Below are 23,816 nucleotides of genomic sequence, written 5' to 3'. Positions count from 1 at the left end.
CTCAATTTAAAAAATATTCAGAGAAATATGAAATAAATTTGGACTAGGATTGTTTTTATCTATCTTAAAGACAGGCAGAGATTGTTATCATTATATCTTTTTCTAGGAATTAAAAAAATTCAACCTTTTATTTAGAAAATTCTTTTTCATTTTCTCTCCTTGTAAACTGGGCTTAATCCTATTCACACTATAAGACTGCTGTGATCATGATTAACATCTGTAAATACTAGAAACTAACACAGAAGAGTTATAAGTATAATTAATTTATTGGCCATGGCTAGCGATTTTCCAACAAGATGTCTCCATGGTACAAGGTACAAGGACCTCCTTATAGATTCACTCAGCATTTTTAATAGTTTAGTGGAGGATCATTGGAAAAGATAACACAAACAATAAATGAGGAATAATTATCTTACCAATTCACATTGGCATTTACATTTCATGTTTGGGTTTTGATTATCAGCATGGAAATCTATTTTCTGTAAACATCTCTCATAAGAACAAGGAAACCTGAGAGAAATAGCAAACTTTAGCAGTCCATCAACAAATGGGCTAATATTTCACACTGAAAAAGTCAATTATGAATGTGAAAGAAAGTTTTTTAGAGATGAAACAATTGTTATTAATGGGCTCCTTCTCTATGCTAGGCACTGCACTGGATGCTACAGATCCAAAAACATAAAGAAAATAATATTTCCCCGCAAGTGATACATGATTTATAAGGATCTCTTAGGATCATCCTAATCAATCTTAGGATTTAAAGTTTCTAAAGCCTTCCCTAAAATCACATCCACTGTATGAGTTATAAGTACAAGAGAGAGAGGAATAATTAGCCAAAGTTTGGCCCCACTGCTTGAATTAGGGAAGGAATAGCACTGGCTCTCTGTTCAGAGGATCATAGGGTTGTCGATTTAGAAATGGAAGAGACATTAGAGATCTTCCTCCTTCTCAGTTTAGATTTGCAAAAAAGAGGCAGAGCTTCAAGGATATGACCTGAAATTATCTACCTAGTAGGTGACAGGACTGAGATGTGATGCCCAAGTCCTTAAACTTCCAATCTACTAAGTATCCTGTGCTATCCTTTTGCTGGTGTTCACACCTCTCCTTTTTCTGAGTGGGAATGTTCCCACTGGGCAACAGATACCCTTCCTTGGCCTCTCTCCTTTTTTCCCTCCTTGACTTCTCTCTCTGTCCCTAGCCAAACTTCAAATACAGGGAGGATGAGATGGTACAAGATTTTCCCTGTGCCTCTTGGAATATCACCCCACAGGCATTATTTGGCCTATAACTCTTGAGGAATGGCACAGATTTTATAGGGGAGAGGAGATAAGGTGAGGCCATATTGCACATCCAGGCTCAGCTGGGTATTTGGAGGAGGCTGGAACGTGAACTTCTGGAGCAGGCTGGTGAAGAAAAGGAAGAGCTCAGCCCGAGCCAGCTGTTTTCCCAGGCAGGCCCTCTTTCCTGAAAGGCAAGGAGATCAGAAAGTAGTAAATTCACTAATGCTTGGTACAGGCAGGGGGTTGATATTGGGGATCCTGAGGGTTTGGGCATAAATCCTGGTATTGGGATTGGCCTTAAGGGCAGAATTGATTTCAAGGTATTTTCAGGAAGAAAGAACCTGGGCTGTTAGGTTCTTACTAAGTGCTAATGAGATAATGAGATATTAGGTTCTTACTAAGTGCTAAGTCAGTACTTGACAATTCTCTAGTTCCAGCCTTTCCTGGGGAAGAGCTTGCATGCTTAGGAGGAGCAAGTTCATTGGTTGAAGTAGCCCACAATCACAATGCTGATAATGGTCAGAGGTGGAATCTGGGCCCAAGCCTTCCTTGCTGCATTTCAGGCACTATGTCTACCCTGCCATCTCACAGCCAACCTCAAAAATTTACTTTATACTATGGGCACAGTACCTGGGTTCAGACCCCACCTGGGATAATTCTCACTTGGATAGCACTGGACACAACAATCTGAGTAGGCCCAATTTTGCTCAAATGTGAAATGAAGGAGTTGGATGATATGGCTCTTAAGTGCCCTTCTAGTTCTGTGTCTAAGAATTGGCTTCTGTGCATTCTTAGAAAAGAATGGTTCCTGCTCTGAATTTAAGCCAGATGGCTTCAGTGGAGACTGTTGAATCTGGAGTTAGGAAGTTTTCAATTCAAATACTACCCCTAATACTAAGAAACTGTGTGAAACTAGGCAAGAGACCCAACTACTCTCAGTCTCAGCTTCCTTGTGTAAAATGGGGATAATAATAGCATGCACTTTTCAGAATAAAGAGGATTTTGCCAACTTTAAAGACACTATAAGTGCTAGGTACTAATGTGACTGCTCTTCTTCTTCCTACTCTTCCTTCTCCCTCCCTTCCTTTTCTTCCTCTTCCTTCTGCTCCTTCTCTTACTCCTAGTGTTGTTATTTTGTCAAAAGTAGACAATCACTATTACAAGTATGCTCAGTCGCATGATGTGGGTTTCAGGAAGTGGAATTTGAAGTTTCTTCATGTTAAATAGTTGCTGCCTCAAGGCCTAGGGCCCTCTCTGTACTAAGTGTGGCTCACCAATTGAGAAAGGCAGAAAAGACTCTCTTTTCTTAAATTGGCCATTCTCCAGAAAATGTTCTGGGTTGAAAGTTTCTGGGGTTGCCCACTCCTTAGGGTCCCTGTGCAAGGCAGTCAAGTTGGTCGACAACATGGTCTCCTGGAAACAAAAGAAAAGAATTGATTTCAAGGTATTTTCAGGAAGAAAGAACCTGGGCTGTTAGGTTCTTACTAAGTGCTAATGAGATAATGAGATATTAGGTTCTTACTAAGGGCTAAGTCAGTACTTGACAATTCTCTAATTCCGGTCTTTCCTGGGGAAGAGCTTGCATGCTTAGGAGGAGCAAGTTCATTGGTTAAAGTAATTCTTCCCAGAAGCCCTTGCATTATCCCACGCCCATTCTCTGGGAGGATAAAGAGGGCAGCTCTGGAGAAAAAGGGAGTCTCTGCTCTAGACCAGACTTGAGGCAGCTCTCTACAGGAAGGGAAATCACTCCTCTGGATGAGAGTTAACGGCCACTGTCTGGAGACAATGGTTCTCTACAGGAAGAAGAATCTGTCTGAGAAATTTGAGTTGACACAGCAGATCTCCTACTAGAGAGTGATCAGCAGCTTCTGGAGACAACTGCACATTACAAATTGGCATCCACAATGTGGGGCAAGGACTTTTGCTTATCCTGACAAGGACTCATTCTGAGCTCTTCAGAGGAGCTAGACTGGACCATAGCATGGGCCACTCTCTCATTTTACAGAAAAGGAAATTGAAAGTCAGAGGGAGCCTATAACATTCTGAAGCCACATGGTTTTTAGTGACCAAGAATGTTGTAGAACTCCAGATTTCTTAAGGCATAACTGCCAACCAGTTTGGAATCACAGACCCTTTGGAAAGCCAGCAATTCTATTGCCTTTTTTTTTCAGAATATTTTTAAAAAAATGAATCAAATAGAACATATAGGATCATTAAGGAAATTAATTGTTTTGAAATACAAGCATAACAATATGAATAAAAAATCTAGTTCATGGACTCCAAGTTAAGAACCCATATCTTACAGAGTCATAACTTTAGTACTGGGAAGGATTGTAGAGGCTGTTGGGACCACCTTTTCATATGACTAGAAGTAGTTTTCATTTCTTAATGTGAAAATTGTTCATATCCTTGATTATTTATCAATTGGAGAGTGCCTTGAAGTACAAGAAATTTGAGTCAATTCTCCATATAGAATGTAAAAATGTTTTCCTAGTGTATTGTTTTCCTTCTAATTTTTTCAGCCTTAGTTTTGTTTATACAAAAATGTTTAACTTAATAAAATCAAAATTACATATTTTGTGATCAATAATAATTTCCAGTTCTTCTTTGGTCATCAATTACTTCCTCTGCCACAGATCTGAGAGGTAAATTATCCTATGTTCTTATAATATCATTTTTTATGTCTAGATTTAGGAATCCCTTTTGACAATATCTTGATATAAGGTCTTAGGTGTGGGTAAATGCCTAGTTTCCACCACCCAACTTTCCAGTTTTCCTAGCAGTTTTTGTCAATGTTGACAAATATATTTTTCCCAAAAGCTGGGGTTTGTGGGTTTGTCAAACACTAGATTACTATAGTCATTGACATTTTTGTCCCATGAATCTTATCTACTCCACTCGTCAACTAATCTATTGTTTAGCCAGTACCAAATGGTTTCAATGATCACTGGTTTATGATATAATTTTAGGTCTGATACAGCTCCCACCTTCATGTGCATATTTTTCATGAATTCCCTTGAAATTCTTGGCATTTTGTTCTTCCAGATGAACTTTGTTATATATTTTTAGGTCTGTGAAATAATTTATTGGGAGTTTGATTGGTATGGTACTGAATGAGTATATTAGGTAGTATTGCCATTTTTATTATATTCACTTGGCTTCCATGAGCATTTGACATTTTTCCAATTGATTAGATCTGACTTTATTTTTTTTGGAAATTGTTTTGTAGTTGTATTTATATACTTCCTGATTTTGCCTTGGCAGATAGACTCCCAAATATTTTATATTATTGTCAGTTATTTTGAATGGAATTTCTCTATGTATCTCTTGCTTTTTTTGCATTTTTAAAATTAATTTTATAATTATAACTTTTTTGACAGTACATATGCAGGGGTAATTTTTTACAACATTACCCTTTGCACTCACTTCTATTCTAAATTTTCCCTCCTTCCCTCCACTCCTTCCCCTAGAGGCAGACAGTCCCATACATGTCAAAGGTGCTATAGTATATCCTAGATACAATATATGTGTGCAGAAGCAAATTTCTTATTGCACAGGAAGAATTGGATTCAGAAGGTAAAAATAACCTGGGAAGAAAAACAAAACTGCAAACAGTTTACACTCATTTCCCAATGTTCCTTCTCTGTGTGTAGCTGATTCTGTCCATCAATTGGAACTGAATTAGATCTTCTCTTTGTTGAAGATATCCGCTTCCATCAGAATACATCCTCATACAGTATCGTTGTTGAAGTGTATAATGATCTCTTGGTTCTGCTCATTTCACTCAGCATCAGTTCATGTAAGTCTCTCCAATCCTCTCTGTATTCATCCTGCTGGTCATTTCTTACAGAACAATAATATTCCATAACATTTATAAACAATAATTTACCCAGCCATTCTCCAATTGATGGGCATCCATTCATTTTCCAGTTTCTAGCCACTACAGAAATGGCTGCCACAAACATTTTGGCACATGCAGGTACCTTTCCCTTCTTTAGTATTTCTTTGGGATATAAGCCCAGTGTATCTCTTTCTTTTATTGGTGATTTGCTGATGATTTATTTTGTATCCTACAACATTGCTAAAGTTATGGATTGTTTCTAGTAGTTTGTTAGTTGATTCTCTAGCCTTCTCTAAGAATACCTTCATATCACCTGCAAAGAGTGCCAATTTGATTTTCTTATTACCTACTTTAATTCTATTAACCTCATTTTCTTCTCTTAATGTCTAAGTTAACATTTCTAATATGATATTGAATAGTAATGGTGATAGTGGGCAACCTTGTTTCATCTTTTTTCTTATTGGGAATGATTCTAGTTTGTCCCTATCACATATGATACTTGCAGATGTTTTAAAATAGAAGCTACTGATCATTTTAAAGATAATTCCATTTATACTCTCAATTTATATACTCTCTAGTGTTTTTAATAGGAATGGATGTTAGATTTTATCAAAAAAATTTTTTGCATCTGTTGAGATAATCATATGCTTTTTATTAGTTTAGTTATTGATATACTCAATTATGATAATAGTTTTCCTAATATTTGATTGGCTTTGACATGACTTGGTGATGGTGTATTATCCTAGGGGTGACTTTCTGTGATATCTTTGCTAATATTTTATTTAAGACTTTTGCATCAATATTCATTAGGGAAATTGAACTATAATTTTCTTTCTCTGTTTTCATCCTGCCTGGTTTAGGTATCAGTACCATTTCTGTGTTATAATAGGAATTTTGTATTGTTATGCGCTAAAACTTGAAACAAAGTTGCCAAGTCAGTGGAATTGATAGAGACAATGGTTGTTTAACAGGGTGCTTAACAGTTCTCTAGTACAGTACACATACATAGTACTTACTAGAGTTCTACAAGATTCACACCTTTAAGAGAGTACATATAAGATAGGAGCCTCAACCAGGATTCAGTCGGGAAGATTCAGAAGCCAGAGCTCAAGTTCTTAGAACCACGACTATGGAAGGCTTCTAAGAAAGCTAACTGGGCTGCAGGAAAGGAGATAAGACTTGGAAAGAGATAATAAAGGATTTGGACTTTAATATCTGGCTGCATTTGGACTGATTATTGAACTGAAACTAAGGCTGCCTCTAAGGAAACCTCAACAGAGAAGATTATATTTTAAAGAGAAGAATATTACATTGTATGATTCCTTCTTTCCCCATTTTTTTTCCAAATAGTTTATATAATAGAATTAATTGTTCTTTAAATGTTTGGTAGAATTCATATATAAGTCTATCTGGCCCTGGAGATTTTTGTCCTAGGAGTTGATTAATAGCTTGTTCTATTTTATTTTCTAAAAGGGACTATTTAAGTAATTTATTTTTCTTCTGTTAATCTGGGTAATCTTTATTTTTGAAGGTATTGCTCCATTTCCCTTAGATTATCATATTTATTGACATATAATTGGGCAAAATAACTACTAATTATTGCTCTAATTTCCTCTTCATTGGTAGAAGTTTTCATTTTCATTTTTGTGACAAACAATTTGATTTTCTTGTTTTTTCTTTCTAATTAAATTAACTAGAGGTTTATCTGTTTTGCTATTTTTGTAAAACTGACTTGTTTTTTATTAATTCAACAGTTTTCTTAATTTCAATTTTATTAATCTCCCTTTTTATTTTCATAATTTCAAATTTGGTATTTAATTGGGGAGTTTTAATTTGTTACTTTTCTTGCTTTTTAAATTGCAAACCCTATTCATTGATCTTTTCTTTTTCTATTTTATGCAAATTAACATCTAAAGATATAAATTTCCCCCCAATAACTGCTTTGGCTGCATACCACAAATTTTGGTATGTTGTCTCATTATTTTCATTCTCTTAAATGAAATTATTGATTGTGTTTATGATTTGTTGTTTCGCTCACAAGGATTATATTATTTACTTTCCAATTAATTTTTTGCCTATTTTGGCCTGGCCTTTTATTGAATATAATTTTTATTGCATTATAATCTGTGGAAGATTCATTTACTATTTCTGCCTTTCCTTATTTGATTTTGAGATTTTCATGTCCTAATACATGATATTTTTTTTTTATATATGTAGCACGTACTGCTGAGAAAAAAAGTTATATTCCTTTCTGTCTCCGTTCAATTTTCTCCAAAGTTCTATCATCCCTAACTTCTCTAGGATTCTATTTAGCACTTTAACATATTTCTTTTTTATTTTGTGGTTCAATTTGTCTAGTTCTGAGAGAGAAAGGTTGAGATTCCCTCACTAGTGTAGTTTTGCTGTCTAATTCTTCTTGCAAGTCTCTTAACTTCTCCTCAAGGTATCTGGTTGCCATACCAATTGGTGCATATATGTTTACTATTGATATTACTTCATTATCTATGGTACATTTAAGCAGGATGTAGTTTCCTTCCTATCTTTTTAAAATTAGATCTATTTTTACTTTTGTTCGATCTGAGATAAAGGTTACTACCCCTGCTTTTTTTTTTTTTTTTACTTCAGCTAAAGCTTAATAAATTTTACTCCAGCCTTTTACCTTTACTCTAAATGTATCATTCTGCTTTAAATGAGTTTTGTGAAAACAACAAATTGTAGAATTCTGGCTTTTAATACATTCTGCTTCCATTTTATGGGAGTGTTAATCCCATTCATATTCACAGATACAATTATTATCTCTGTATTTCTTGCCATCTTGTTTACTTCCAGTTATAGATTTTTCTTCCCTTTCCCCCTTTCCTTCCTCCCCAGTTTTTTGTCATTGGTAACTCTTTCTCAAACAACCCTCCTTGTTTTGCAATACTCTTTTTATACCTTTCCACTTCTACTTCTCTTCTGCCTTCTATTTGCTTCTTTCCTCCTTTTCCTCCTTCCTTTCCTACTTCCTTGTGGGGTAAAACAAGTACCTCTGTGAAATTAAACATGTCTGATAATCTCTCTTTGAGCCAAATATGATGAGAGTAAGATGTGCATAATGCTCATCCCTCTTCCCTCTTTCCCTCAGTTGCAATAAGTTTTCTTTGCCTCTTCATGAGATCTAATTTACACCATTTTGACTCAGTTTTCCTCTTTTTCCAGTAGAATCACTTTTCCTTCTCTGGGTTCTTTTTTACAATATCACAATAAAAGCAAATTATATCTTCACTCTCTAAGTATATCCATAACAGAGATACAGATATTAAGAGGTAAGCATATCATCTTCCCATGTAGAGATATAAACCTTTTTTAACTTTTAAAATAAAGTTATTTTATGTCCTTTTTGCCTTTCTATGCTTCTCTTGAGTTCTGTATTTGAAAATCAAATTTTCTATTCATCACTTTTATTTTCATCAGAAATAGATGAAATTCACCTGTTTCATTGAATGTTCATCATTTTCCCTGAAAGATGATGCTGAATTTTGCTGGATAATTGATTCTTGGCTTCAATCCAAGTTCCTTTACTTTTCAGGAATCAGATTACTTGGCCTTAGATCTTTTATAGTGGAAGCTGTTAGGTTCTGGGTAATCCTAATTTTGCCTCCTTGATATTTGAATTATTTCCTTCTGGCTGCTTGCAATATTTTCTCCTTGATTTGATCATGCTGAAATTTAGCTATAATGTTCCTTGGAGTTTTCATTTTGGGGTCTCTTTCAGAAGGTGATCAGTGAGTTCTTTTAATGGCTATTTTACTCTCTGCTTCTAGTACATCCAGGAAGTTTTCCTTGATTATTTCCAGAAAGATGATGTCTAAGTTAATTTTTTCATCATGGTTTTCAGGAAGAGAGATAATTCTTAGATTATCTATCTGAGATCTATTTTCCAGGTCAGTTGTTTTTTGCAAGGAAATATTTTACATTTTTTTATTTTTTGGTTTTATTTGTCTGATTATTGAAGTCTCATCAATTCATTCCCTTTATTCAATTCTAATTTTTTAGTGAATTATTTTCTTTAGTTAGCTATTTTATCTCCTTTTGCATTTAGCAAACTTTTGTTATTTTGAACTTTTATATGAAGTGTTTTGTTCATTGCATTTTGTTCTCATTTTACAGGTTTTGTTTTTCAATGAATGGTTTCTTTTTCTTATCTATTTTGTAAGGAGTTATATGCTTTTTCCATTCATCAAGTCTATGTTTAAAGGATTTTTCTTCAGATAATCTCTGGTTTTCCTTTTCCACACCCTCTTGCAACGATCTTATTTTCTTTTCCCATTTGTTTTCTAACTTTCTTGTAAGATCCTTTTTGAATTCATCAAAGAGTGTTTTATAACATGAAGAACAACTAATATCAACCTTTGGGGATTCATCTGGAGCTGGCTTGCCTTTTGTAAACTCAAAATTTGAGGTCTATTCTTCTCTTTCAGCATAATATTTGTCTATGGCCAGAGTTGTTTTTACTTTTTTGCTCATTATTTCAAGGTTGAGGTTTGCTCTTAAGATAAAGGAGTGATATCCACTTTAGTTTGACCTGGGGCAGTTCTGCTGACTGGCTTCCAAGGCTGGGTAAGCACATCTGGTCCCACAATCTTCCTAATCTCAGAGACTCTCAGTTTGCCTTTTGTATTGACTTTTGGGTCTTGCAGCGAATCTCCTAAACTATCTGTCTGCAACCAGGACAGAGTAACCTAAACCCCTTATAGTAAGTTCCCTGAAGTGGGGATGTAGCAATGGCCTGGATCCCTGTGCTGTGATCTGGGCTCAGCAGCTTTTCCACCTGCCTGATAAAAATAGACATATTCTGAAATTCTTCCAAAGTTTCTTCTTTTGGAAATTTGTTGTACTCCAAATATGTGTGGCTTCTGTCACTCCAAAACAAGTTTAGAGGATTACTATACGTTGGTTTGAGAGATCAGAGAAAATCAGAGAAAGCTATGTCTGTTCTGTGCCATCTTTCCTCCATCCCTCAGAGTCATAATTTTAGGACTGGAAGAGATTGTAGAGGCTATTGGGACTATCCTTTTCATTTTCACAGATGAGTAAACCAATATATGGAAAGGTAGACCAATTCAAGTTCATCCAGCTAGTGGCAGGAGGAAATGATCCCAAACTGCCTTATTCTGTATTGTCTTTTTGGGGAAATTTTGATGCCATCAGTACCAGGGGATATGTCTTCCAGCTGACCTCTGCCCCTCTGCCCCATGTGGGATCATATTATGCATCAGATTGTAAATGAGTAAACTTCACAGATAGCAATGTGCCCCAAATCAGTAAATTCCTTTTGAAGTCCTGTAGGAAATGATGGTTATAAATATCAGATACTGTGTAAGACTTATAGGACTGGTGTTAAGTGTTCCTATTCAAAATTTTTGATATAGGCTGGATGAATTTTAGCATTATAGATTTTAGGGCTAGAATCCTTTCATATTGGCAGCTCAGGAAACTGTGGCTGGAAGGTGAAATGATTGTCAAGAGTTACACAGTAAGGATCTGAGGCTGAATTTCAATCCAGGTCTTCCTGATTCCACTTCTATATCCACGGGGTTTTGTTGGATCAGAGCCACCTGCTTCCTTGTATCTTGACTATAAAGACATACCTATATGTGTTTAGATAACCTGGTTTAGAAAGAGCTGTTCTCATGGAAGGAGCTCACAGAGCAAGACAAATGGTGAGTCAATAATAGGGCATTAGAAGTAGGTAGGAAAATAATCTTTTCAAATTCATGGGAAAAAAGCCATTTACCTTAGGCACATGGTATCCTGCCACTGTGGTATCAATCACAGCCATCCTGGGTGCATTCAAAGGAACAATATCTCCCATTCTTTGAACTTCATGAACAGCTGCATTAGTGTAGGGCATATTCTCCTTATCAGCCATGGTGGGCTGTCGAGATTGGCCAATCACCCTATCAATCTCAGCTTGTATTTTGCCTGCAAAATAGAAGCAAGATTTTTGAGACCCAAATATTATCTACCATTCATAGAGTGCTTTAATGTTTGCAAAAGTTTGACAAATCTTATTTGATCATCACAAATATGCCAGAAGGATCCTGCTATTATTATCCCCATTTTTTAGATGAAACTCAGGCAAGTCAAGGGACTTGCTTAGACTCTCATATCTAGGTAGATGTGAATTCAGGGCTTTCTTTCCCATCTCATTCATTTTTTTCCTGATCATATGGGGGAAACAGAGTCATATTTATAGTTTTGTAAAAGTTTGACTTGATACTTCACTGAATTTGCCAATCACTGTAGCTTGGAGACTCTACTGATTAAAGATAAATAAGAACATTTGTGAGGTTGGGAAGATATTCAGGAATGTGACATCATGGAAAGCATTCTGGAGTTGGAAACAGGAAATCTGGATTTAAATTTTGGCTTTATCGGAGACCATTGGAGATCCATGAATAAGAATCAGTTGAGGTCTCATTTTTTCTAAGTCTAAAATGATCAGATCTCACTAGACTTCCTTTTAGGTTTTTAAATCACTTAATTTCTCTCAGTCTTGTTTTTCAATTCTGTAAAATGAGGGATTGGACTTTATGGACTCTAAGATGCCTTACAACACTTAATATAAAGACCTTATGACCTTCTGTAGATTGAATCAATAATATATCCTTCAATTAAATATTTCTAATTTGAAATCTATGATAATTCATTTTTAATAGAATAAAAATACATTTTAAAATGTTACTTTTTGTTATCACATACAGTTTCATTAAAAAAGTAGTTATACACTATATGGTTATATATACTTTATAATAAAATAATATCTGGTATTCATGTAACACTTTTAGGTTTACAAAATATTTAATGTTTAGCAACTTCTTTTATTCTTGCAACAACAATATAAGACAGGAACTATTATTGTCCCTATTTCATAGATGAAAACACAGAAATTGAAAGAAGGCATGTGATTTGCTCAGAGTCACATGATTGAGAAGTTTTTGAGGCAATATTTGAATTTATATCACCCTGATTCCAAATTCTATACTCTTTAATATCCTAGGCTACAGCTAATATGATATAGCAATTTGAAAAAAAATTGATGTCAAAAGGGTTATGCATAATGGGGAAATTGGTAATCGCTGCTTTATTCCAATGAGAATTGAAGCAAGATAATGTAACATGCTTGGCAAATTTTGAAGCTTTCTGTAAATGGGAACTTTTCTGAGCAGAATTTTGCAGTGTTGCATAGCTTGCTGCCATCACTGTACCTTGGATCTCTGGATAAAGGGCCATGTACAGCAGTGCCCACCTTAGTGTGGTCGAAGTAGTCTCTGTTCCAGCAAAGAAGAGGTCTAGGGTGCAGTAGACTAAATTTTTTTCATTAAAACTAGAATGGATGTTATCCTTAAATTAAAAAGATATGGATTAGTTCATTAATACAAAAAAAATCATGGCTTTCACCAAGCATAAAGAGCTTTCAGGCTCAATGGAACCATGGGTCAAAGTCAAGGTGAAAGATTTTGGGCTTCCCTTTTACCCCCAAGAATACAATTCTTGTTCCTGAGAGTGAGAGCTCCTAACTTTTTAAAATACTATTTTTATAATTACATCTACAATTTTAACATTTTTAAATGTGAATTTTTACTTTTACAAATGCATGCAAGGATAATTTTCAATGTGCACCCTTGCAAAATCATTTTTCCCTCTGTTCTTCTCTTCCTCCACATTCTCCTAGACAATAAATAACCCAGAAAGTTAACAATTTTAAAATATAAATTTGTGTGTTCCAAATTTTCTCCATCCTTCCCTTTTTACTAAGATGTTGCACAATTTGATATAGGTTCTGTATTTATGTTAAACATATTTCCATGTTAACTATGTTGTCAAAGAAGAAACTGAATGAAAGGAAAAATACAAAAAAAAAACATGAAGGGAAAACTGAATGCTTCTATCTATATTCTGATTTTGTCAGATTTTTTTTGAATCTGAATAGCATTTTCCATTATGAGTCTTTTTGACTTATCTATAATCATTGTATTGCTTTGAAGAGCTAAATCAATCATAGTAGATCATCTTACAGTTTTACTGATACATTTAGATGCATTTAGAAAAAAGGGGGGGAAGGAAAATGAGGTATATAAACAAAAACATCTTAGCAGCTCTCTTCTCAGGACAAAAAAAGTAAAAAAAAATTGAGGGGATGCCCATCAATTATGGAATGAATCAATAAACTGTGACATGCATTTGTGATGGAATAATATTATTTTCTGGGAAATAATGACCATGATGAACCCAGGAAAAACAAACTAGAAAGTCCTTGGTGAACAAAGTGAAATATGCTATATACAGAGTTATAGCAATGTTCAGGGATGACCAGCTGTAAATGACTTTATATTTCTCAGTAATACAATCATCCAAAACTATTTTGATGGACTTATGATGAAAAATTCTATCTTTATCCTTTGAAAACAGTTTGAAGCATTCTATATTTTTCTTTCTCTCTTTTTAATTTAATCTTAAACTTATTTTAAATTTTCGTTAGGGTGAGAGATCTATGTTTTCTTTCACAATTTGACTTTTATGGAAATGTTTTACAGAACTTCACATGCGGTTTTGGGCGGGGATAAAGGAGTTAAATGAGCTCAAAAATCTTAAAAAAAACTTATGTAAAACAAAATTGTTTTGAATATAACTGGAGAATTTAAAAAATTAAGTAAATTTGAAGAAAAATGTATTTTCATTTTTAGTCTCACAACAAGCCTGTGAGACAGGAGTTATTATGCTCATTTTACTTTTGAAAAAAAATTGAGGCAAACTGAGATTGAGTAACTTTTCCTGGATCACAAGGCTAGTGTCTGAGTGTCTGAGATCAGATTTGAGCTCAGGTTTTCCCGATTTCAAATCCAATGCTCTAACCATTTTCAAAGTAACTGACTTGATCTCTTTTTTTTATTCTTTGTTCATATATCACATATTTCATGCTCTTCAGTTAGTCAAGTCAAAAGATCTGGTTTCATATGTCCACATTGCATAAATATTGGACAAATCCTTTGGTTTCTTTTGTTTTTAGTTTCTCCATCTGAGCAATGGAGATAATATCTGTGCTAGCTATATCATGGCATTGCCAGGGAGAGGGAAAAAGCCCAAACATTTTGCAAATGGTGACATAAAATATGCATCTAAGTAGCAGATTTATTGCCATTTCTTTGTAATATTAATATCATTATTAATAAAGATAGATAGTTTACCCTCTGGATTCATTATTTTAATGAGTAAAAATAGTATAAAATGTTTTACAATTTGTTGGCTTGTTTCTGCATTATCTTGTGAAGCAGATAGTCCCAATAATATTGCACCAATTTTTCAAATGCAGATTCTGAGACTTAGAAAATGATTTTTTCCTAATAAAACTTGAATGATGAATAAAGGATCTATAATTCATGTAGAGGTCCAGTACTTTTTGATATAAAGGACATAATCACAAACATTTTGAAATTAGGAAGGAACCCCTCTGGTATCAAACTCAAAAAGAAATAAGGTCATCAGACCATTCATAAAGATCCCTGGAGTTCCATATTGACTTAAATTATCTATGCTCTAATGCATTTTTATTTATTTGGTTAAACCTTTATAAATTATGTTTTAAATTTTATTCTACAGTACTCAGGAGTGACATGGGCTGTAATATTGACTATATGTTTGACTATTACACAAATTCTGAAAAGGAAACTGAACTTGGAAACAGAAAAAAAAAAAACTGGTTCAAATATAGCTTCAAATTTCCAACAACTTTGTAACTGACATTTCTATGCCTTGGTTTCCCTCTTTATTAAATTATGTGATGGAACTCAATGAGCATTATTGTCCCTTCCAATCATAAGTAGAAATGATGAGCTCTCTACTAGTAAGCTCCATCACTTATACTCTACCTCCCAGGATTGTCTCTGAGGAAAGAAATTTACATAATGAGAGAAATAGAAGATTTTGAAAAAAAAATCAATAAATCCCCCTCTCCAATTTTGCACTTCTTTTTTTTTTTGTTTTTGTTTTCTATGCACAATGCCTACTTTCTATGATGTCTACATTACCTTGGACATCTCCTTCAGGTAAGCATCAATGAAATCCTGGGGCTCCTCTGGATTCAAGTTTTCCTTGTGTTGTTTGATCACATCTTCTACAAAAGATTCTAGCTTTTTAAATTCTCTGAAGAGCTTCTGGTGAGGTCCTGGCAGGAATTTCATTACAGAAGGACATATATTGAAGAGCTAAATAACATAAAAAGGACAGAGTAGGATGGCTGAGTGTCAATTCCTGTTTCACTCCCCTACTTCATCTTCATCTTAGTTCAGTCCGTGGATTTTACCTTTTTTCAGGTCATGAAATGTCTGCTCCTGAATCCACCCTCCCTGTAACCACTGTCTGTCATCTCATACTGTTGTTCCTTTAACACTCAGGTTGCTGTCCAACTGTTGAAGCACCAAGCCTTGGCCATGTTTTGATGCATCAAAATAACTTTTAAGATGTCACTAATCTAGGCAGGCTCCACAGCTGCAAAGAATGAGTGGAGAGATACATTCTAGAGAAATTGCCATCATTTGAGCCCATCTTTCCCTGTTTGCCCCACAGAATTCCCTTCTCCTGAATTACATTTTGTTTCACTTAGGCAGATGCGAGTCAATGGCATTCACCCTTTTCCTACATTTTCTTTCTTAGTTAGACACTTGAGGAGTTAAGTGAAATCATGAACCAGAGACACATGAGTCACTGACCAACTAGGAGGAAGAGTAGATGTAATTCTGGAATAAGATTCAGAAAGACCTGAGTTAGAATTCTGTCTCAGACATTTATTAATGGTGGGCAAAACATTAACTTATCTTAGTCTCAGTTATCTTATCCATAAAATTGAGATAACAATGTCAGCTATCTCAAAGGGATGATGAGAAGAGCTAAAGAAATAAATTAATCAACAAGCATTTACTAAGCATTAACTATATGCTAAGAACTATAAAGAGTCCTAAGCATCCAAAGGAAGAGGAAGAAATTCCAGTTCCTGTTCTCAAGGTAATTTGCCTTGTAATGGGATAGACATTATATAAAAAAACAAACAAACAAAAAACAAAAACAAAAACAAACTAGGGACATATAAGATATATGCAGAGTTGAAAAATATTCTGTGAGGGAAAGGCACTAACAGCTAGATGCACTGGGAAAGCCATCCTGCAGTAGCAGGTGAAACTGGAGCTCATTCTTGAAGAAAGTCAGCAATCAGAGATTAGAAGGGAGAGCATTCCAGACAACAAGGACAGTTAGTGCAAAGGCACTGAGGTAAGAATTAATATTTTTAATGTTCTTTACAAACCTTAATAGAAAACAGTTAAATCATCTGCCTCTCTGAGTGTGTTTCTTTTCCCAGTCTGTCATTCTGTTTCTCTAGCTATTTCTGTATCTTGTCTCTGTCTCTAAATCTCCCTCTCCATCTTTGCTATCTTTCTTTGTTTCTGTATCTGTCTCTCTTTTTCTCATTCTCTTTTGTAAAAAAATAATTTCTCTCAAACTTTGCTCAAAAGACAACTTTTCCATTAAGCCTTTATTAGTCATCCTGACTTCTAATACTGCACTTACCATTATATTTATTTGGTTACATACACACCCACTTGAGGGCATGTTGCCTCCTCTAACAGAATGCAAATCACCTGAAGTCAGGGGCTGTTTCATTTTTAATTAGTGCAATCTCATCATCTAGCACAATACTTGGATCACAATAAATGCTTAGTAAATGTTTGTAAATTGATAATCTTGGTAAATATCTATATTTAGAAACTATATAAAACTATTGAGAAATTTGTTTCTTATTATCTGGAAAGCACGGGTTCCCCAGGCATGTTCTTTCATGTCACTGTTTATAAAGATATTGTTTCTTTCCTCTCCCACTCTCAAATCCTTTTACTGTTTAGAGAAAGTCATATACAAACTGACTCAGCTCCTGCCAAAATCACATAGCCATTCTGGTTTCTTTTTACCATGGAGACAGTTGAAATTGATTCAGCCATTCCCAGAAGGAGATGCTCTATTACCTGGCACTCCCACCTGACCAAAAGCTTCAAGACGACATCCAAAGTCTTCAGGAGCTCCCAAAATTGGGAATCATGGTACTCAAAACGATGCCCAAAAGTTACAGAGCAGATGATGTTAGAAACAGCATTGTTGATCACATAGTGGGGGTCAAAAGGCTGTCCTGTTGACCAGAATAGAATGGAGAAAGATTTCATCCTTGACTTTTAAAGGAATCCAGCAGATTTCTTAACTTTTTCTTTTCAATACATGTTTCACCTTCACTGCCCACTTCCCAGTACACATCTACTTTAGTATGTTAGTCCATAACTAGTTACTGCTTAAATTGATGTGAGGGGGTGAAAAATATGTCCATTTTTTTAATGTTTGATTGGCATATTTTGTTTCACATTGGGTTACCTATTTGTCTTTGAACGAGATACTTTATTGTCTTTGTCTCCATTTGTAATTAAGTAAAATGAGGAGCTTGGACTAGGTGACTCCTGAGAGCATTTCTCTTCTCTGTGTTTTATATATCAGAAACAGAACTATACATCTGACATATCGTGTATAAATCCAAAAAGTTGTGTCTTTCTGAGTAATGATGAGGAGAACACACATGCATCTGTGTCCATAGATATGTGTGCATATATCAATACCCATGATTATATATATATATGTATATATATATATATGTATACATATATATATATATATGTATATATATATATATATATATATATATATATATATATATATATATATATATATATATATATATATATATATATATATATATATATATATATATATACCTTTGTGGGTTATTTGTATGTATATGAGTAGTAGAGTTCAGAATTATATCCGGAGATATTGCACTTAAAATAAAAGTGATGAGAATGAAAATAAGGAAGGGAGACAATATAAAGTGATGTATAAATGGACCTGGATACAGGGAGACCTGGCCAACCTCAAACATTTGTACAAATTCTAGCCCTAATCCTAACCTTAGCTTGACATTTATTAATTGGGTAACTTTATTGTGATTCTGGTGCCTTCCTATTATTGACTATTTCCAGTTTCTCCTGTCTTTATCATGTCTGCACATAGTTGTTTACATATTATTTTCCTCCTAGACTAGGAGATTATTGAGGACAGGTACTCTCTTATTCCTTTCATTATATCCTCAGTATTTAGCATAGTTCATAGAATACAGTACTAGGCACTCAATAAATATTTATTAGTTGACTAATCTTGGGAAAGTCACTTAATTTTTACACTCTTCACTATTGATATGAAGAATGGGAAAGAAGTTTGGATTGATGGTTTCCAAGGTTAATTAACTACCCTTAATCTATGATAATGAGTATGCAGAAGATGAGGAAAAAGGGGAAGTAGATGAGAATGGGAGGAGACAGAAAAGGAAAAAAAAAAGAAGCATAGAAAGAGGAGGGAGAATAGCAGAATGAATGTCTACAATAAGAATTTTGTGCAAAGAAAGATAACATAGATAGACTTAAGACCTGGCATCAGTGAAATACCAACCAAAACTCAAGAAGATCAATGATACTCCAGATACCCACCTCCTGACAGGTTTAGATTACATGATGAGACATATGTTTCTGAGCAAGACCAATGTAAGAATTTATTTTGTTTGGATAGTATTTGTTACTAGTATTTTGTTTTTTCCTAGTCAAAGGAGAAAAAAGAAGAAAATAATGATTGAAAATAATTAAAATTTTAAAAAGTGAAGACAGCAATATGTACATGAGAGAGTGTATACACATACACACACATTCTAAAGAATAAGGAAGAAGAGATCAAAGCAAAAGAGAAAAGAAAAAAGAGAATACAAGAGGACATACCAAGAAATAAAAATAACTGATTCAATAACTACATAGATAGAAGAATGATTAGGAAGAAAAAGAGTTAGAGGAAAGCACAAGAAAATAGTGGCAGGATTGTGTGTCCATGTTTGTGTAGGGGCCAACCAAGGCAACTCCATGTGTGACATTTGAAAAACTGAAACATGTATAGTCTTAATTTTAATGGAAGAAAATAAATATAATGGCATTCAAGAGAATGAACCATTAAGGCTTGTTTTCTTGGCTTATGGTCTCATTTTTCCCTAGAAAACACTTTTGGGTTTTTGAAAACCTTCCTTGGGGACTTGGGGGACTGTCTCTACTCTAGGGATGACCTTTCCTGCCCTGCTTCTTCCATCCACAAGTACAGATTCTCTTTAATGTTTATCTGGCCAAATGGAAAAAAATCACAAGAAATTGAAAACATCTCTGTCTGACCAGTGCTCACCTTTTTCTTCCCTGATGGCCTCAATGAGATACTTGGCCTCCAGCCGGATCCGATCTTCCAGGGTCTTCCTTCCCAAACCAAAGTTCCTTAGCGTCATTAAGGCAAATCTTCTTTGCTGTTTCCACAGTTGGCCATTAGACATAATTAAGCCTAAATAATTATATTAATTATACTTTATATCACTATTTCAAAAGCTCTGTCATTTTACTAATGTGGTTATTTCCTCTACTAATAATGGAATTCAACTGAATAAGGACTTAACAAACCTGACTAGACCCCTATTATATGCCAAAACGGTCCTGGATATATAAAATAATGGCTAAGCTAGTTCCTGTTCCCAAAGAGTTTACAGACTAATTAGGAAAATAATACTTAAAGTTTTACTGTGGAGTACTTGGAAATGCCTGGAAGTTCTAAAGACAAAACAGAGGTGCTATGCCTCTGGGATCCAACAGTCTGTATATAGCCTTGGGGACATAAACATAAGCTTTTTATTTCCTCAGTCAGACATGATTGGCTGCTGGATGACTTTCTATTTTGGACAAATGTGCACAGTGGAGGGAGCCCAAATCCTAATCTGAATGATCAGGTCTATTTGGAATTACCCAAGGTATCTTGTTGATTTCACCAATGTCATGGTCAAAGAAAGTAGGCAGTTTTCCATTGAAGAAATCACAACTTATATGAAAACATGCTCTATATCATTATTGATTAAGAAATGCAGATTGAAACAGCTTACCAACTAATTCAGAGCACTCACCAAATGACTTGAAGATTTGAAGCTGGATAGGGATTTGGGGTCGATCAATAAACACATCGCCTTGGTTGACCAGGACCTCCTTGATCAGTGGCAATCCAGTTACTGTTATAAAGTTTTGACTGGCCACATTCATGTACAAAATATTTCCATATTTCCTGACAAACTGAAACATATTATTTTGGGTTGAAAACTTCCATTGCCTTTCAGGTTAATTTTTAAAAATATTGTTATTAGATGATATTCTAGCATGTGTGAAACAATTCCAGTGGTGTCTACTCAATTCAGTCTGATCCAGTTTTACTCAATTAAGTTCAGCTCACCCTAACAAACACTGAATCACCCAACTGTGTTTCAGTTGCTGTGCTAGGCGCTGGTAAGCTGAGATAATCACAAAGACACAAAGTCACTTGCCTTGAGAAAGAAGAAGACATGTGTATATTAAGAAAATGTATATATAAAGTGTATATATAAAGAAAATGACATGTGTATATTTAAGTCAATACTAAATACATAAAAAGGAAATTCTAAGTGATTTTGGGGAGGCCAGCACCTACAAGGTTATCAGGAAGAATTTCTGTAGGAGATGGCCCACTGAAGCTGAGCTTTGATGGGAAAAGTGAATTCCAAAAGATTCAGAGGAAAAAGGAATATGTTCCAGAGTTTAGTACACAGGAAAAACTTAGAAGTCAACAATTGAACCCTTTGCATATTCGTTGCAATGGGTAGAATGTCAACTCCCAGATGGCAGAGACAATATCATTTTTGTTTTCTTAATCTCCAGCACCTACGATAGTACCTGATACATATCAGGTAATTATGAAATGTTTATTAATTGACTGAGTAGATCTTTACTTCCCTGACATCAAACAAAGCCCACTCAAAACTCAATAATTGCTCTCTGAGAGAGATAAAAAAATCAATCAATTCTGTTGCCAACAGGGCCATGAGCTTCTTTGAACTTAGCAAGATCGGACTCAGGTAACAGACACTCAGAGGCTGTCACCCCCTAATCCGAAGGTATTATTTCTTGATAGTGCCCAAAATAATTCTCTTCTGCTTCAAGGACCTTAGTCAGTGAAAGTCCTTAATTTTATAACATATGATGACTATTTTCAGGAGTCAGGGATATTTAGAATTCAAAAAAATAAAAAAAAATAAAAAGAAAACGAGGTGAGTGGTGGGATGTGATAACGGCATAGAACCTGAAATCTAGTAAGATCTGAGTAGAGATTCTCCATTTGACCCCTACCAGGAACCAGTCAGTTCTTGGCCCTGGCTGTCTAACATTTTATTAATGACTCCAATAAAGGCACAGATGGGGTACTCATCTATTTTGCAGTCAATACTAAATTGGGAAGGGTAGCTGAGTGATGGAGTTGAGTAAAACAATTTCAACGGTCTGTGGTTCGCTCAATGCATTAAGGTGGAATTCAAAGAGATAAGTGTTTTTTAATTAGACTAAAGTATAAATATTTTTACAAGTATATTTTCCCTGAAAAAGATCTGAGTCTTAGCAATTTGGTTTTCTTTTCTTTAAATTTCAATTCCTGAATTTCATTATAATTAGTTTCCTATATAGTCCCATTTTATGCATTTAAAACCATGACTTTGATGGAGTGTCCATGGGTTTCCCCAGATTGACTACCAGAGGAGTGCAGGACACAGACAAAGGTGAAACAATTCTTATATAGAAGATGAGAAGAGGGTACCTAATTCTACTCATCATTGTTAGTGTTTGGTGAAATTAATTGAAACATGTCAGCAGCATAATGTTAATAGCCATAATTGACCAACAAGTCAAGTGAACTTCAGAGACTGGTGTGTCTTGTACAAAGTCTGAAGATAAGAATTGTGGACTCCAGGTTCTTAACTTTTCATAAATGTGTGTGTGTGTGTGTGTGTGTGTGTGTGTGTGTGTGTGTGTGTTGTTATTGATGTTATTGTCCCTTCATTAGTCTACTGCAGGGGTTCTCAAACTACAGCAGACGGGCCAGATGCAGCCCACTGAGGACATTTATGCGGCCTATCTGGTTATGGCAAATGGGCTGAGGGGAGGAGACAGAGTGTGAATTTTTATTTTTACTATAGTCTGATCCTCCAACAACCTGAGGGACAGTGAACTGGCCCACCATTTAAAAAGTTTGAGGACCACTGGTCTACAGAATCCTATGGGGCCTTCTCAGAAAGAAGTTTTTAAATGTGTATTAATGAAAGGTGGATAATAAATGAAATCATTATATTAAAGTACAGGGATCAAAACATTTTTCTAACTTAAATTCAATGGCCTCAGGTTAAGTGCCTCTGATTCTAGAATCTAAAGAGACTTCAGAGGCTGCCTGTGCAATTTGCCAGTCCATCTAATAATGAGCATTTATTAAATGCTTACTATATTCTAGGTACTGTGCTAAACCCTGAGATTAAAAAAAAAAAGTAAATGACAGAAGTAAATGACAGTCTCTCAAGGAGTTCACTTATCCCTTTATATGTAACAGTAATAATAGCTGACATTTATCTAATGCTTAATGGGTGTCCATTAGTGTGCAAAGGACTTTAGAATTATTACTCATTGGATCAGATTCACAGAAACTGAGTCAGAGTTATCTCAGAAAGCATGTAAACATGACCACGTACAAAAGGGAACTCCACAAGGACACACTCCATGTGTGAGAAGTTTCTTCAGGTCTCACAAGTCAGAAGGAGGCTGAGAACCTGGCCCTCTAAGCCCCAAACCAGACATTATTTCCATTGTAAAAGAATGCCTTGCAGGGAGAGCCATAGCAGAGATGAACACCCAGGCTTGTTTGCTGCTCACTCCAGCACATTATCCAACATATATCCCAGTTCATGTGATCCCTTCACACCCAGTGGATTCTCCACTCCCGTCTCGTTCTTTACCTTTTGCATAGTGACTTGGGGTTTTTGAAAATCCATCTGGAGGAAGTTGCCCAATATGGGCAGCCCTGGAGGGCCAGGGGGGTAGTTTAGATGCCTTCTTCTTCTCTGCAGATAATGTGTCAGGATCAGGACGATGGCAGAGAGCAGAAGGAGGTTCTGAAGGGGGACTCCTTCCCAAAGAGAAGGGATCATGTTTCCCAGAGAGAGCTGCATTTTTCCCAGCTCCTACAAGAAGGCCAGACAAGCCTAACTCCTCCTCCCTCTTCTCTTCCTGATATGGGGCTCCCGGAAGCAATGCTCTAAACTCTAGCTGTGTTTGTTTCCAAGGAACCGTTGCCTGGGCTGCTTTTACTGGCCTGCTAAGAAGAGCACCAGCCTCTGCTCTCTCCCAGGACCTGCCTCCTTAGAGCAAACACCACCTACTCTACAGGAAGAGAATGGCAGGCTTGTCAGCTGGGAACCAGACAGACAATCTGGTTAGAGAGGCCTGGGGAGGCTCCATACACAGACAGGTCCACCCAGCGAGCCCCAAATCACAGAGCCAGAGCTTTGGGCCAAGGAAGAACCCAGAGCCTCAGCCTTTGTTTAGGAGAGTAGCTGGGATCCAGGGAGGCAAGGAAACCAATAGGGTCCCATCTCTCCTCATAGATTTCAGAAGATTCACTGTAACCTGCTCAGCTGGTCCAGTCAGAGC

The 23,816-nt window shown here is 35.5% G+C and overlaps 1 protein-coding gene across 1 annotated transcript; it reads right to left on the bottom strand.

Moving 5' to 3' along the window:
- Window positions 1-247: 247 nt before the first annotated feature.
- Window positions 248-23,390, bottom strand: LOC141541564 (cytochrome P450 2J4-like). The gene is made up of 9 exons (XM_074265793.1): window positions 23,123-23,390; window positions 20,228-20,390; window positions 19,468-19,617; window positions 17,178-17,338; window positions 15,192-15,368; window positions 12,372-12,507; window positions 10,898-11,085; window positions 2,555-2,693; window positions 248-1,464 (listed from the first exon to the last, which is right to left on the bottom strand). The coding sequence occupies exons 1-9, from the start codon at window positions 23,333-23,335 to the stop codon at window positions 1,283-1,285; spliced, it is 1,509 nt and encodes a 502-aa protein (XP_074121894.1). The 5' UTR covers window positions 23,336-23,390; the 3' UTR covers window positions 248-1,282.
- Window positions 23,391-23,816: the final 426 nt, after the last annotated feature.

This window comes from Sminthopsis crassicaudata, chromosome 4 (assembly GCF_048593235.1).
Source record: "Sminthopsis crassicaudata isolate SCR6 chromosome 4, ASM4859323v1, whole genome shotgun sequence".
Lineage (NCBI taxonomy): Eukaryota > Metazoa > Chordata > Mammalia > Dasyuromorphia > Dasyuridae > Sminthopsis > Sminthopsis crassicaudata.
This window is presented reverse-complemented; position numbering and strand designations above follow the sequence as displayed.

What these genes read in the sequence shown, in the direction of transcription:
- LOC141541564 (XM_074265793.1), bottom strand. Translation starts at nt 23,335, where the DNA reads ATGCAGCTCTCTCTGGGAAACATGATCCCTTCTCTTTGGGAAGGAGTC. An exon ending in CCCAAGTCACTATGCAAAAG is followed by an intron (nt 20,391 to 23,122) that starts GTAAAGAACGAG and finishes AATATGTTTCAG; the next exon opens with TTTGTCAGGAAATATGGAAA. An exon ending in CCTTTATCCAGAGATCCAAG is followed by an intron (nt 11,086 to 12,371) that starts GTACAGTGATGG and finishes TCTATTTTGCAG; the next exon opens with GCAAAATACAAGCTGAGATT.